Here is a 13,070-nt window from a genome sequence, read left to right as displayed (position 1 = left end):
GGCAGGAGGCTCTGCAGGGGGGTCTGGGCAGGCCGGGCCGATGGGGTGAGGTTCCACAGGGCTCAGTGCCGGGCCCTGCCCGAGGGTCACACCAGCCCCCCGCAGCTGCAGGCTGGGGCAGGGGCTGGGAACTGCCCGGCGGGGAAGGGCCCTCAGCACTGGTGGGGCCACATCTCGCACCCTGGGGTGTTTCAGGCCCCTCACTGCAGGGGGGACGCTGAGGGCCTGGAGCGTGTCCAGAGCCGGGCAGGGGCTGGGGACGGGGCTGGGGCACCAGGCTCACGGGGGGCGGCTGAGGGACCTGGGGGGGGGTTGGCCTGGAGAGGACTTGGGGGACCTTATTGTTCTCTATAACTATTTGAAAGGAGGCTGTAGGAAGGTGTTTGTTGGTCTCTTCTCCCAAGTAACAAGTGATAGGAAGAGAGGAAACAGCCTAGAGTTGTGCCAGGGAAAGTTTAGATTGGATATTAGGAAAAATTTCTTCACTGAAAGGGTGGTCAAGCATTGGAATGGGCTGCCCAGGGAGGTAGTTCAGTCACCATCCCTGGAGGTATTTGAAGGACGTGTTTAGTGATGGACTTGGCAGCGCTAGGCTAGTGGTTGGACTTCATGATCTTAAAGGTTTTTCCAACCTAAATGATTCTATGAACAGTAAAGATTTCTGCTCCCAGCCAACACCCAGCTGCTTGCAGTGATGGATGTGGATGAGTGTCACACCTAAGTTTAGCCAAGGACCAGAGGTCACTCTGTCTTAACTTGCAGCTGCAATCTGTTTTTCTAGACATTGGTTATGCAGCCCATGCAACTTGGTACTGTAGGAAGCACAGCTTTACCGTTAAACTAGTGAAAACTGAAAAAAAGGAGTGTGCACCAAACCTAGTTTTCTACAGTTCAATGAGCTGAAGCATCTTTAAAGCCTTAAAAGCCTGCTCTTTCTAAAGCATTTGTTTAAAAGCTTATTGTAAGTCACATTGTAATGGTGTTTTTCTAAGAAAAGGAAGAAAAACCCCATCTTTCCATCTTGCTTCATTTGTTAATTCAGAAAGTCACTGAAGATTAAGGCATTAAATAATTATCTCTGTTGTGGAATCTTGCCATGGTTGTTTGTTAAAATGTAGCACTCTGTTTTCACAATGCTTTATACAACTATTTTTTGAGATTTAGGTACTACTCTGCTGTAAGGGACTCTGAAACAAATAATTTTAAAATACAGTAAAGGATTCGGTGTCCAATCAGTGATTTCCTTCACTGGATAAGTTTTATTTTGTCTTTATTTATTTATTTTCTTATTTGTTTTGCTATTTTTATTTCATCTAAGTGGAGGAGCTCTAAAACTGGTTATTCCTTGGGGGAATAACAGATAAAAATATTTTAGATTGTTTTTTAGAAACAATGTATGTGCCTTAGGTGTGTTTCCTAAACATTAACTTTAATTGGTCACTTTCTTGAAGGCTGTGATAGGTTTACTCTCTTTCTAGGTGGTGAGGTAGCTCATGAAATGGAAGAAGAGAAACCCAGGAAAAGCCAAAAAGATGATGAAGAGCAAATTACCAAGTACAGAGAACTTTTGCAAAGCATCCAGGAAAAAGAGAAAAAACAGGAAGAAAAGGACATAGGAATGGAGATTAAATGGGTTCCAGGTAAACTTTATTTTTTTTTCTTTCAGTAACTTGGAGAACATGCGGTATTGGCCTGCTAATAGGGGTGTAGTGTAAGGTGTTGGATTTATAGCAGTAGAAACTGACCTTTTTTTCCCATAAATTGAGATCCAGATGGTTTACAGTGGGGGAAATGGAAGAAATAATATGACTGAACTCAGTTCTTCAGCTGTAATCTTCTCTTTGTAGCTTATTTTTTTGCCAGGTTTTTTGTTCTTGCTTTTTCATTTATCACTTTACAGGTTTTTCTTGAATAGAATTCATGTGTTTGCCATAGAGTCATAAAACATACCTACACTTTTAAAAATGAAAACCAGTATGATTTGGAAACAGCATAAAATTGGAGGAGAATGGTTTGAAAATCTTGTGTTATATATTATGCTGAAGATCTGGGGGAACAGAGAATGGAGGTGCCTGACCTCCAGTGAGACTGCTCTGTGGGAGAAAATAGCTACCAGGAAGAAAAGTTGGGGACAGTGACATCCAGATTTTCATCTGGAAATTAATAAAAGAACTCCACCATATAGCATCCCAGAAGAACTCAGTCCTGAGATCTGAAAACCACCGTCTAGGTTTTTTTCCTTTATGATGGAAAGACATTGAGATTGATGTTTATGTTTTGTGTATGGGTGTGTGTTTTCCCCGAGATGCAATGAGTCGGTTTCAAAACTCGCCACATCCACGAAGGGGAAGGTTTTCACTGGCCTCTCCTTGATGCTGGCCTGGAGCTCATTCTGCCTGCCTGTACCAGCCCTGGCACTTGCTGTATCTTTTTGCATGCTTGATTTTGTTTACTAAAATGACTGAACTACTCTGGAAAAGCAGAAATAATCTGGATCTTTTCCACTGAGTTAGCGAGTCATATAGGCAAATGGAAGTATTTGGTGAATGCTCAGAGGGTTGAATTACTTATTCCAAAGATGGGGAAGTGTGACATTACCATTTTAGGGGCAGCAAGGTGCTATTATTTGCTCAGTAGGTGCAGACTGCAGGCTATGCAAGGACACAGCCTGATCTGTAATACTGTAGATTCTGAGACCACAGACATACGAGAATCCAGCCCCTTCACAGCTGATGTGTTAATTCCAGCTAGGAATGCATATCTACTTAGATGATTTACACTAATATTATTCTGAATCACTCAGATAACTCCTCTTGAATATAAATGCTTGCTTTTTAAATTTTGTTTTGGTCTGTACTACTTCACTTAAATTGATAGAACCGAATGGAATAGTTTTATTCCTAGTTCTTGATAAGATCTGTATTCAGAAGTATACACTGGCATTAAAAGTAATTCTGTGTTTTCAGTCGTACTTATATAATTGCAATCATTTCTGGCATGAATTCTCCCAAAACTTACTAGAGAAAGCATCTATGTACACAACAGGACGAGTGCTTGCTAACACAGCTGTGTCGTCGTGCTCTACTTCATCTGCCCACAGTGTGTCAGTATTTGCATTCATGATGTTGCTGGCTTAGCAGCTTTAATCGTTGTGCCACTGCGCGTTCAAGGCAAGTAAGTTCTCATACATAAGTAGCTATTGTAAGATTTGTCACTGAGATTTGTTGTTGCCACCTTTCAGACTGGAGGTGGAAACCACAGTCAAAACACTTGCTACTAGGAATGTGTTCTGTATTTATATAGGCTAGGCATTGTTTAAATGTTAGAAAAGCTCCTGCTTGTTGTGTTGGTTTGGAAAACATGGCTGGGGGTAGGGGGTGTTATACAGTCTGTCTTCTGAAGAATCTTGCAAATTGTATGAATGAAGTCCTGTAAATTAAAAAGGTCTAAGCAACGTAATGTCGTGACATAGGCACCTAGAGCAAACTGTTCGTTGGAGGAGATGGGAAGTTGTTTCAAGAGAGACTGAAGGAAACTCTTTAGTCTATTACACAGGGAGAGCAAGTTTTCTGAAAGGTTCTGCCTCTCAAAACTGTGCCTTAAATGTTAAAAGTATATTATATGAAAATTCAGGAACTGTAGTAGAGATGGAATCCAGTTCCCTAATACACGGGCTCCGTGGTTTTTTACAATAGAACTTGACTTTAGAAAATCAGTTTTGTTCCATATTACATCTGGTCTAACACCTTTACTGCACCTTCTTGTGGTACTCTTAGGACTTTTGATATATCTTCGTCTCTTTTGAGGGAGGGATGGAAAAAAAAAACACCCAAACAAACAAAAAAAAAACCCCTATCCTGATAAATATGACTGCCTTTGTCTAGAGTCAGTTGAATGTCTGTGCGCTGGGTCAGATTTGTTCATGTAATGATGAGTTGAATATGAACGTGTGCACAAAGAAGTTGACATTGGTATAGTATTTGATGTCAGTTTAGCAACTATGACTTTGCAGTATATGTTACTGCTTCCTCATTTCTTACCCTGAAAAAGTTAGAATATTATCAAAGAGCAGAGGTTCTGGAAATCATAGAAGTGTTCACTTGCCTTTGCTAGTTAGACTGTTCACCTCCATGAGGTCAGTCAAACCACTACTAGCTATTAGTCCCTGAAATACAGTTTTGCCCAAAACACAAGTACTAAAAGCGAAGACCAGTGTCATAACTTTGTTTTTGAGTCTAATGTATGGGAACACTTTAGCTGTTCCTGATTTCAGGCACCATTTGGAGAGGAGGTCCTGTATACCTGAAAGGGAGATTTTAATATTTTTTCTCTCTCTCTCTCTTTTTTTTTTTTTTTTTTTTTCCCCAAGTCATCACATGCTGAACAGTAGTTTATAGCTCTGGCAATATATACACAGCTGAGGCTGTGCTTTCCTACAGGAGAGAAGTGCATTAATTGTTATTTTTTTTCTTGAAGAAATGTGCTTATTTAAGTTCCAAAACAATTTAATTATGTTCAGTGGGAGCATTCTGGGAATTAAAAAATAGGCTCTTTTATAATCTCTTAAGACTCCTTAATTTTTTCGGAACTGGTTTATGTCTGTTGAAATATTTTTATTATCAGGCTATGCCTTAATCTGCTTGACTTACTGCAAAGTCTTTTTCCTGCCCAAATGTCTCATATACAGAGAGTTACAACAGTTAAATGTAGGAAGTTTTTCAATTGAAAGGCAGAGAACTGAATTAATTTGAAATTTTTAGTTTTGGCACAAATATTTACACATGGTTATAGAAAGCATACTTTGTGAATGATTCAGTTATTCTTGAATCATAATAGTTTTAAATAAACCATGGTGCCAGCAAAAATAAATTAGCTGTCGTTCCAACTCTCTTTGGTCTGTTTCTTTTAGGCACAAAATCAGTGTTATATTTAAGCATCCATCTGTTTTCTTAATCATATCTGATTTGAGCAACAATTACTACGCATCCTTATCCAACTCCCAAAGCTCCCTTTAGAAGGTGAAGAGGGAGAAGACCACAACTGCCTTTCTTGATGATATTCAGCCAGTCTTTCATACAGTTTTTTTCGTTGGTTTTTTTTTCATTGGACTTAAATATTCTTCCTTTGGGACGAATGAGATGTAAATATTTAGCTAGGTTTAAAGGAAAGTATAAAACCTGTTTTCATCAGAAGCAGAATAGCAGGCAATCATGTCTCTGTAAAGTGCATAGTAAACCCCAACTGTATGTTGTTACAGACTATATGGAGCACAAAAATGCTCATATGGAATATATATCTCGAATCCGTATCATTGCTTAGTGTGTCCTCTGACTGAAGCAGTCTTACCTCTCGCACCACGAAGCAGTGTGTACTCAGCTGTGCAGGGGCTCGGCACTGTAGTTCTTAGCACTTGACAGCTGCTAAGTGTCATGTTTTCTTTTCAGGCAGTTAGCAGTATGTTAGGAAAACTGTCTTAAGATGTCTTATCTTCAGGGGTGACGAATTCTAATGTTATCAGAATATTTGTCTGCTATTCCTTTTAGCTACCTGCAACAAGTTAATTCTTTTTTCTGGTAAGACATGATGTGCAAGATGAATTTGCTCATTTAGATTTCCTGAGAACAAAGAAGTATCCTCTTAGCTTCCAATAATTGTGACATTGCATGCTGTTAAAACTTCCAAAAGTTTTCAAAACTAAGTGTGTAGAGAAGCAAAAATTCTGCCCTGCTTACCCTCCCCCACTCTCCCACCAGTCAGAGAAGCAGTATACTTGGGTTTGTTGTAGTATTTATCACACTTCTAATCCTTTAGCTCAGGTATGATTTAGTTGTATGCTCATAGATGACCCTTTTCCCCTTTTCTTGGTCCCTATTTGTGAAGATTAAATACAATTAGTATGATTGATTTAGTCTAAAAAAATATGATATCAATAAGGGCATAAATTAGCCTTTTCTATGGCCAGTTAATAATTCCACCTAAAGTAGACAATTCCTTTCCCCTTCTGCAATCAAAAGCCTTTTGACCACTTAAATACTCTCTTCTTCTCGGGAAGTGGTCTGGACAGTAGTTCCTAAGCCATTCTAATCTGTGGAGAAACTCTAATGCCTTTCATGAGACTGCCAAATACCACAAGAAAGGGCTGTATTTTCCTCCAAGTCCTTCTGTGCCAGATGGATCAAATGATTCCATTTTCCAGGCAAATAAATCAGAAATCTTGTAACCCCCTTTGCGATTTTGGGTCTTTTTTTTTTCTTTTTTTTTTCTTTTTTTTCTGGAGATGTGACATGTATTTTTTTTAATTCAGTATTTACTGTCTTCAAAGAGAATCTGCAAGGTTGCTACCTGGCCAGTAATTTTTTCCACAAAAGTATGCAAAACAATATGCAAAGTAATAGTAGTTCAGTTTCTGGGAAGCTGATGACTCTGCTTTTGTTTGGAGATGAAGAGGTGTACAGTTGGAAATAACTAAATATTTGGTTTTGTTGTATGAATACAGAGGGTTTCTTAGCGGCACGTTTTTAGTGAACCTATACAATATCCTTCCTTTATCGTGGCTCTGCACTTATTTGCTGGTTTAGTACCCAGTTTTTGTGGTTGTAACAGTTTGCCACTTACTGTTAATCCTGGCTTCTTCACAGGATAGTGGAAGGACACTTCATATTTTTTTCTCTACTTTTTTCTTCCTAAAAGGCATAGTTTAGTATGATTTTAGATCTTGTCCACACTTTGTGTTTCAGACATGTTGTAACCAGCTCCCCAGCCTTTGAATTATTTTTGGAGTGTTGACAAGCGCAAGAACAGGAATTGGTGTTTGCAGTTTTTCAGAAAAATGTTCTGCCTGATTTTCTGAGGACTGGTAGAACTGTCCTTGAAAGCTGCCCATTTTTTCCATGATGAACTCTGTTTTCAGCTCCTTTTTACTGAGGAGAGCTGGAAGGAATGTTGAGGAGTGGGGACTGGCCAACTGAGAAACCTGGGAGTTGGGAGAAAGAAGGGGATCTAGGCTAGGGCATCTGGGGAGGTCCAAGTATAATTTCCAAGCAATAAAACTGGTATGAGGGATGGGAGAGTAGGATTTGGTTAGGTGAGAGCTGGACTGGGATGGTAAGAAGGGGATGCTGAAGAGAGACAATTAGAACAAGTAGAATTGGGGAAGAGACAGCAAACATCAGACTTGGAGGGGGAAGGAGACACATGATTCCTACACGCTCCCAAGATCCCATCAGTCATGCCATAAAAGAGGATGTTAACTATAGGATGTCTGACTCATTTGTTACAGAAGTTAAAAAAAAAACAGTGTAGTGAATGAAACAAGGAATTGCAGGTAGGAGAAAAATACTTCATTGCTCAGGCTGTTGCCTCCTGCCAGGGAAGTGGATTCTGTCTTTCTGCCACTGAATTCTGCTCCAGTGTGTTGCAAGGCAAGTCAGTAAATCTCTTTGCGTGGTGAAATTTTGCTTTTGCAAGTGTCCATCTTGTGAAGAAGAAGCTGAAAGTGTATAGGCTGCATCTGAAATCAGTATTTGTTCTCATAACATCCAAGTGCTGTGTGATATGAAGACTTTTTGAAAAAGCATTCCTGAAGCATATGGAATTTTTCACCAAAAAGTGAAGATTGCTTTTAAATAAAGTACTTATTCTGGATTTAAATATTCTAGATGTCAAATAGGGATGCTCCAGTTACTTAATGGATTCTTTTTTAAGGTGATGTTTTGTACCATTGAATACTGTAATGATACATAATATAGAAAACTCCATTCTGTTTCTAGAGAAGGGTTCAATTCTGTTTGGTAATTTTGCTGTGTAAACAGTATCACAAAATATTGAGTAGTTACGTGTTCGCAATCTACAGGTCAAATGGTTAAGATACTCTGGAAAAGGTAAAATGGGATCATGTGATAAACTCAGAATGCATATTTGCAAAAAGGCTAAATTGAAAGTTACGATATATTTGTGCATGCAGCTTTAAATGCTAGGCATTGTAACTGTGGCAGTCTGTGCTAAATTATGGAATTTAATGTAAACCTAATTGGCATATCCAGACTTACTTGTCTGATCCTGTTATGTGAGAATCATGTAGAGCCAGATATATTGCACTTCTATGAGGTTTACTTTTCTAGGACCCTCAGAAAACTGTCATGCTCTGAAAGTAAAGAGGAAACTTCCTTCAGAAACGTAGCCACTTTCCCAGCTCTTGATAGGTCAGAACCAGAAAGTTGAGGGCTTCTCTTACACCATGCTCACAACAAAAGGGTATGGAAGAGGTGCAGATCTGAGCTAATGGTCTGATAGTTACTGTTTCTCACTGAATCTGGTGAGAGAATGGTACTCTCCTCCTTCAATCTTTCAGTTCACATAGCTGCTAAGTATAAAAATTACTTTAGGTAACTTGGTGTGCTAAGTAAGTAAGAGGATGGTTTATTTCTCTTGCTGCTGGCTTTTGTTTTGTTTTGTTCTTGAGTTATTACAGTATGAGCTGGTAATCTGTGATAACAGAAAACATTTCAGATTTTGTTTGTTTCTTTGAGAGACTGATACCTTTCAAGTAGACTGTGCTCTTAATCTGCTTCTTGTTAACAAATTTTTTATTTATTTTTTTTAAAAAGGCTATTTACCTTAAGCATTGACTCTGAATCTAGGTTTACTGTTGTGCTGGGTATGTGCTGGTTTTAATTTTACATGGTTTTCTGTTGTTAAAGCAGACTGGTACTAAGTAGCTTTAAAAGGCCAGATGACTTGAAAATAGCTTGCCTATTTTAACTTAATGCATATCATGACATTAGTACATAATGCAAGAAATTATTGGGGTTTTTTATTTATGTTTTTCTGTGCTTTCTAGCTGTAGATTTATTTTTAGTTTTAATTTATTCAAAGAATAGCTTATTGTTCTCTTTTACAATGATGGATGAAAAATACACTGGCCATCAGAGATACCGCACCATTGTTATAGTAGTATTACAGAGGCAGTGTTTCAGCAATGGAGATGCTAAATATAGCAACTTTTATCACGTGAGCAAGGCATACTGATAGAGCAACAACAGATAATCTGTGTGAAATGGATAGCACCAGCTAAGCCAGCTGTGAGATGACCCTATATTATTCTGATAGTGATTTAACATTTCAGAATTGTTGTCAAGTCACTTCATCTTTTGTACTTTGTTTTGCCGTGCACAAAAAATGGGAATGACTGGACTGTATTCAAAGTGGTTTTGTGAATCTTAACTAAGTATAGGAAGGTACATTAAATATAAGGGCTCTGTATATGTCTGTTGTTGTTGTTTTTTTTTTTATTATTTATTGTGTTACTCATCCTCAAAAAGTGACATCTATAGATTACACAGTCTAATGTCTGGAGGGGAGACCTTTCTGAGGAATAGCAGGAGTCTTGGGAACCAGATTATCACATGAGCAAGCTCTTCTTCTGAGTGTTGTATATACTGAAGGAATGTGTCATTTGGAAAAACACATCCTGTAAAGTGATCTTATTTATAAAGATGTTGTTTTAAGCAATATTTGTTGTTTTCACAGACTCATTAAAGAAAAACTAGATTATTATTTTACAAAGGAGGAAACAGTTAATTTTTTAAAAACCAATCAGATTCGTATAATTTCTTTAACTTATACTTTTTTTTGGTTTAGGCCTTAAAGAAACTGCTGAAGAAATGGTCAAAAACAGGTTAGAAGGAAAGGATAACCTAACTCCATGGCAAAAATATCTAGAGAAGAAGAAAGAAAAAAGAATTCTAAAAAAAAAGAGAAAGGTAATGTTTGCATTGGCCACTTGAGGGGAGTTGTTTGTTTTCCTAAGTTGCTGTTATTGTTTGGTTTAGGTAAGCTAAAAAAGTTGGATAGCTTCCAGTACTGTTTTAAGGTTAGAATATGCAGTGGTCACTCATCTGGAGAGACCGAGAGTGCCTCATCAATCTTAGAGCAAAAGGATATGCAGGATACTACTGATCATATGTATGCTTACACAAAATTTGTTTTATCTGCCTCTTGCTTTGAAGATAAATGACTCATAACAGCGTTTGGTTTTTAATTTACATTTTTGAATGCATTAGGAAGGGTCTTTTTGCTCCTTTACACATATCAGTTCAGAGTTGTTATGGTAACTGTTATTTGGGGAATTTTTGGCCTAAAATGATACAAACTTGTTTCCCAAAAGTGTAACGTCAAAGAACTGATAGCCACAAAGAACTATTCAAATTTCAAATTGCAAGAGAATTTGGTAAATAGTTCTGTGTGAATAACAAAATGGTCCTATAGGAATGTGAAAATTGCTGCTGCTTCATCTTTCCACACGCAGAAGGTAATTGTGAAGTAACTGACTCCTGTGGCGGTAATGTGCAGAAATAGGCAGATAAATTAAATGTTTGTGCATCTGCTAGAAAAAAACCAAACATGTAGCATACAGAATCTAGCTTCCCTAAATTCTTAAATTACTCTGAGTGTAATTCGTGTTGCAGAAGAATGTTTTTAAGAGCAATCTCTGTGGCTCGAGTTACACTGTGCATTCCAGTTAGTTTTAACTGGCATGTGCTGAGTAACTTCCTAAACCTTACAGAAAATGAGTGCTCTGAATAGAGTAAGTAGCACAGTTAGGTAGTAGAGCAACTTTTGCTAGCATAGTATTCTTGTTTAGTCTGATAAATTTGAGTCAAGGGGCAAGGTGTACAACAGAGTACTTCCAGTAATAACATACTTTCTTTTAAATCCGAAGTCAGTCTTTTTGACTTTTGGAGCGAAAATGAAGCTCCTTGCTCAAGTAAGTAGAGCTTTTGTGGAACGTAAAGTAAGGACATAACAATGCTGTGATCCTGTAATGTGCTGGTATGGTTAGGTAGTGCATCACAGTTAGTGGGTACATCTAATAAAGATTCTTGGAATATACAAGTAGCCCTTCTTCAGGTACATAAAAAGCTTTCAGTCTGTGAAACAGATTTTTAAATTGTTGATTTGTCTTTACTAGCTATTTTTAGTGTATTGTAGTTTTATGATGTTCAGCATACAGTATTTCAGTTTTCATCTTCATAGTTACCAACAAAAGGAACATCTAATTGCAGTGAAACTTAAGTAGTATATATGTTGATTGAAGTAATGTTTGTACTTTGTTACAGGCTACCGCTGAGAGAGAACAGAGTGAAGACGAGCTTCCATCTGATGTTGATCTCAATGATCCATATTTTGCTGAAGAACTTGAGAAAACAGGTGGGTCAAGACAGGTGACCACTGGAATATGAATAATGAATGATGAGCTTTCAAAACAAGTTGGGATAGAGTAAATGCAGAAATAGCATGTTCAGAATGAAATAAACTACGTGCCATTTCCATAGGTGCCATTTGCAGCTGCTGTGCTTGTGAAATTATGCATATTGTGGTGTGTGGAATGGTAGGGAACATTGTTCTTTTAGCTTTCACCAGAAAACTTTATGTAGCCAAATTCTGGGGATGGCTGTTAAAAACAAACTGACCATCTGCACCCCTAAATATTCCAAAGAAAAGAACCTGATTGCCTTTGAAGCCTGTTTCCTTTTATATAGGAGGAGCCAGATATATATGGGTCCCTGTGAAGTTTGCGTCCGTTGCAAAAATGTCAGATGTTTTTGCATCATAAACAAAGTTGTCTTTCAGAAGAAATCAAATTTCTTTTCTGTTACACTCATACATGGTTTTACTAGTGTACTCTGGCTACCTAGAAGCCCAAACAGTAAAATGTAGTATTTTAGGAAATAACTTGTCCAGTTTAGATTTTTAGGATACTTTTTTTACAAGCTTTTTAGTCTGATGTTTAAGTTAGCTTTTGCTGTGGTAATAGTAAATTTATTTTGAGTGTGATTTTACTGGTTAAAATCCTAAGGTAGGGATAATCAGTAAGTGTAAGGCTTAAAGTGAGCTGGCTTTCCGTGCTTTTGGGAGCCTAAACCTAAGGGTGTTCCATGCTATTGTATATTAAAAGAAGAAAAAAAAAAGGGGGGGGGGAGAAGAAAGAAAGCAAGCAAACAAACACAAAAAAGGTAGCAACAGATTTACAAATATTACCAGTCTGTTGTTTTCATTGGGTTTTCTTTCAATATAGCAGTGCAGATTGAAGTTCCATTTAAACAGAATACATTAATGTTAATTTGATACCAGTCAGCATAGGCTTCTTCTGTCCTGGTGGTTTGAAGTTTGTATTAGGAGAAAATAAATAATTCAAAAGCAAAACCTAGACGACTTTGTGTCTTACTGTGCTTATATGTGTCGGAAGTACCAAACAGTAGGGTAAGTCCTACCCATGTTTTACAGGAAATAGTGCAATTTAAGGTGTCATGCAGTGCTGTTTTCTGCCATGCTATCCTGGCAAGTTGTATATAGTTTTTTTTCAGAACTCACTGTAAAGATGCCATTCCTTCCACCCCTTTTTTAATTTTTCTTCAATAACAAGATCGTGTAAGTACTCTCATATTAATAATGGATGTTTCAACGTTCTATGTAAAATCTCTGAAATAATGTTTTCTTCTGCATTATATAAGAAGTTCTTTGTGTCATGGAGGGGCTCAGCAGAGAACAGTCTCATCTGCAGATTCTTGTCTGGAGGATAGGCTTTTAGTGTTCCTGGAGTCTTTGAGCATAGTATAATAGACATAAAGGTTAAGAAAGTGAAGCTTTTTTCTGCAAGATTACTGATAATCTACTGAGAAACAGGAGAAAAACAGAATGTGGCTAGCCCTGCAGAGGTTTTAAAGGGAGAGTACAGTGGCTGGCTGCAAGCCAGTTGACATTTTAACAATGATTACACAGCACAATTTTGTCTGGCTTTCACCAAGTTTACCCAGAACAGCCTGGCTCATAGCTGGGGTTGCTTTTAAGCACAGCTAGCTTATCCAGTTGGGGAAAATGGGTTGCAATCTTCTTTGAACTAGGCTGTAACTCTGCCAATTTTCTATCTAGGGTACAGAGAGTATACAACTTGAATGACTGTAATTTTTCATAAGCCTTCCACAATTCCCCTGAAAAATTGAAATTTGTCCCTTAAACTGACTGTCAGATGATCTTAGATTATGCTGAAAAAGCATGTGACTTTTGGATAT

General features: G+C 37.9%; 1 protein-coding gene across 2 annotated transcripts in view; it reads left to right on the top strand.

The window, feature by feature from the left end:
- The window catches only part of ESF1 (ESF1 nucleolar pre-rRNA processing protein homolog), a 37,846-nt gene that overhangs the window by 15,877 nt on the left and 8,899 nt on the right, over window positions 1-13,070 (top strand). For both annotated transcript variants that reach the window (XM_080408509.1, XM_080408508.1), the window contains exons 9-11: window positions 1,479-1,640; window positions 9,640-9,761; window positions 11,118-11,208. In XM_080408509.1, the coding sequence (XP_080264635.1) occupies window positions 1,479-1,640; window positions 9,640-9,761; window positions 11,118-11,208 (375 nt within the window). The remainder of the gene's footprint in view (window positions 1-1,478; window positions 1,641-9,639; window positions 9,762-11,117; window positions 11,209-13,070) is intronic.

This window comes from Falco punctatus (assembly GCF_963210335.1).
Source record: "Falco punctatus genome assembly, chromosome: 12".
In the NCBI taxonomy this organism is placed as follows: Eukaryota; Metazoa; Chordata; class Aves; order Falconiformes; family Falconidae; genus Falco; species Falco punctatus.
Note: the sequence above shows the minus strand (reverse complement) of the source record. Positions and strands in the feature narration are given on the sequence as shown.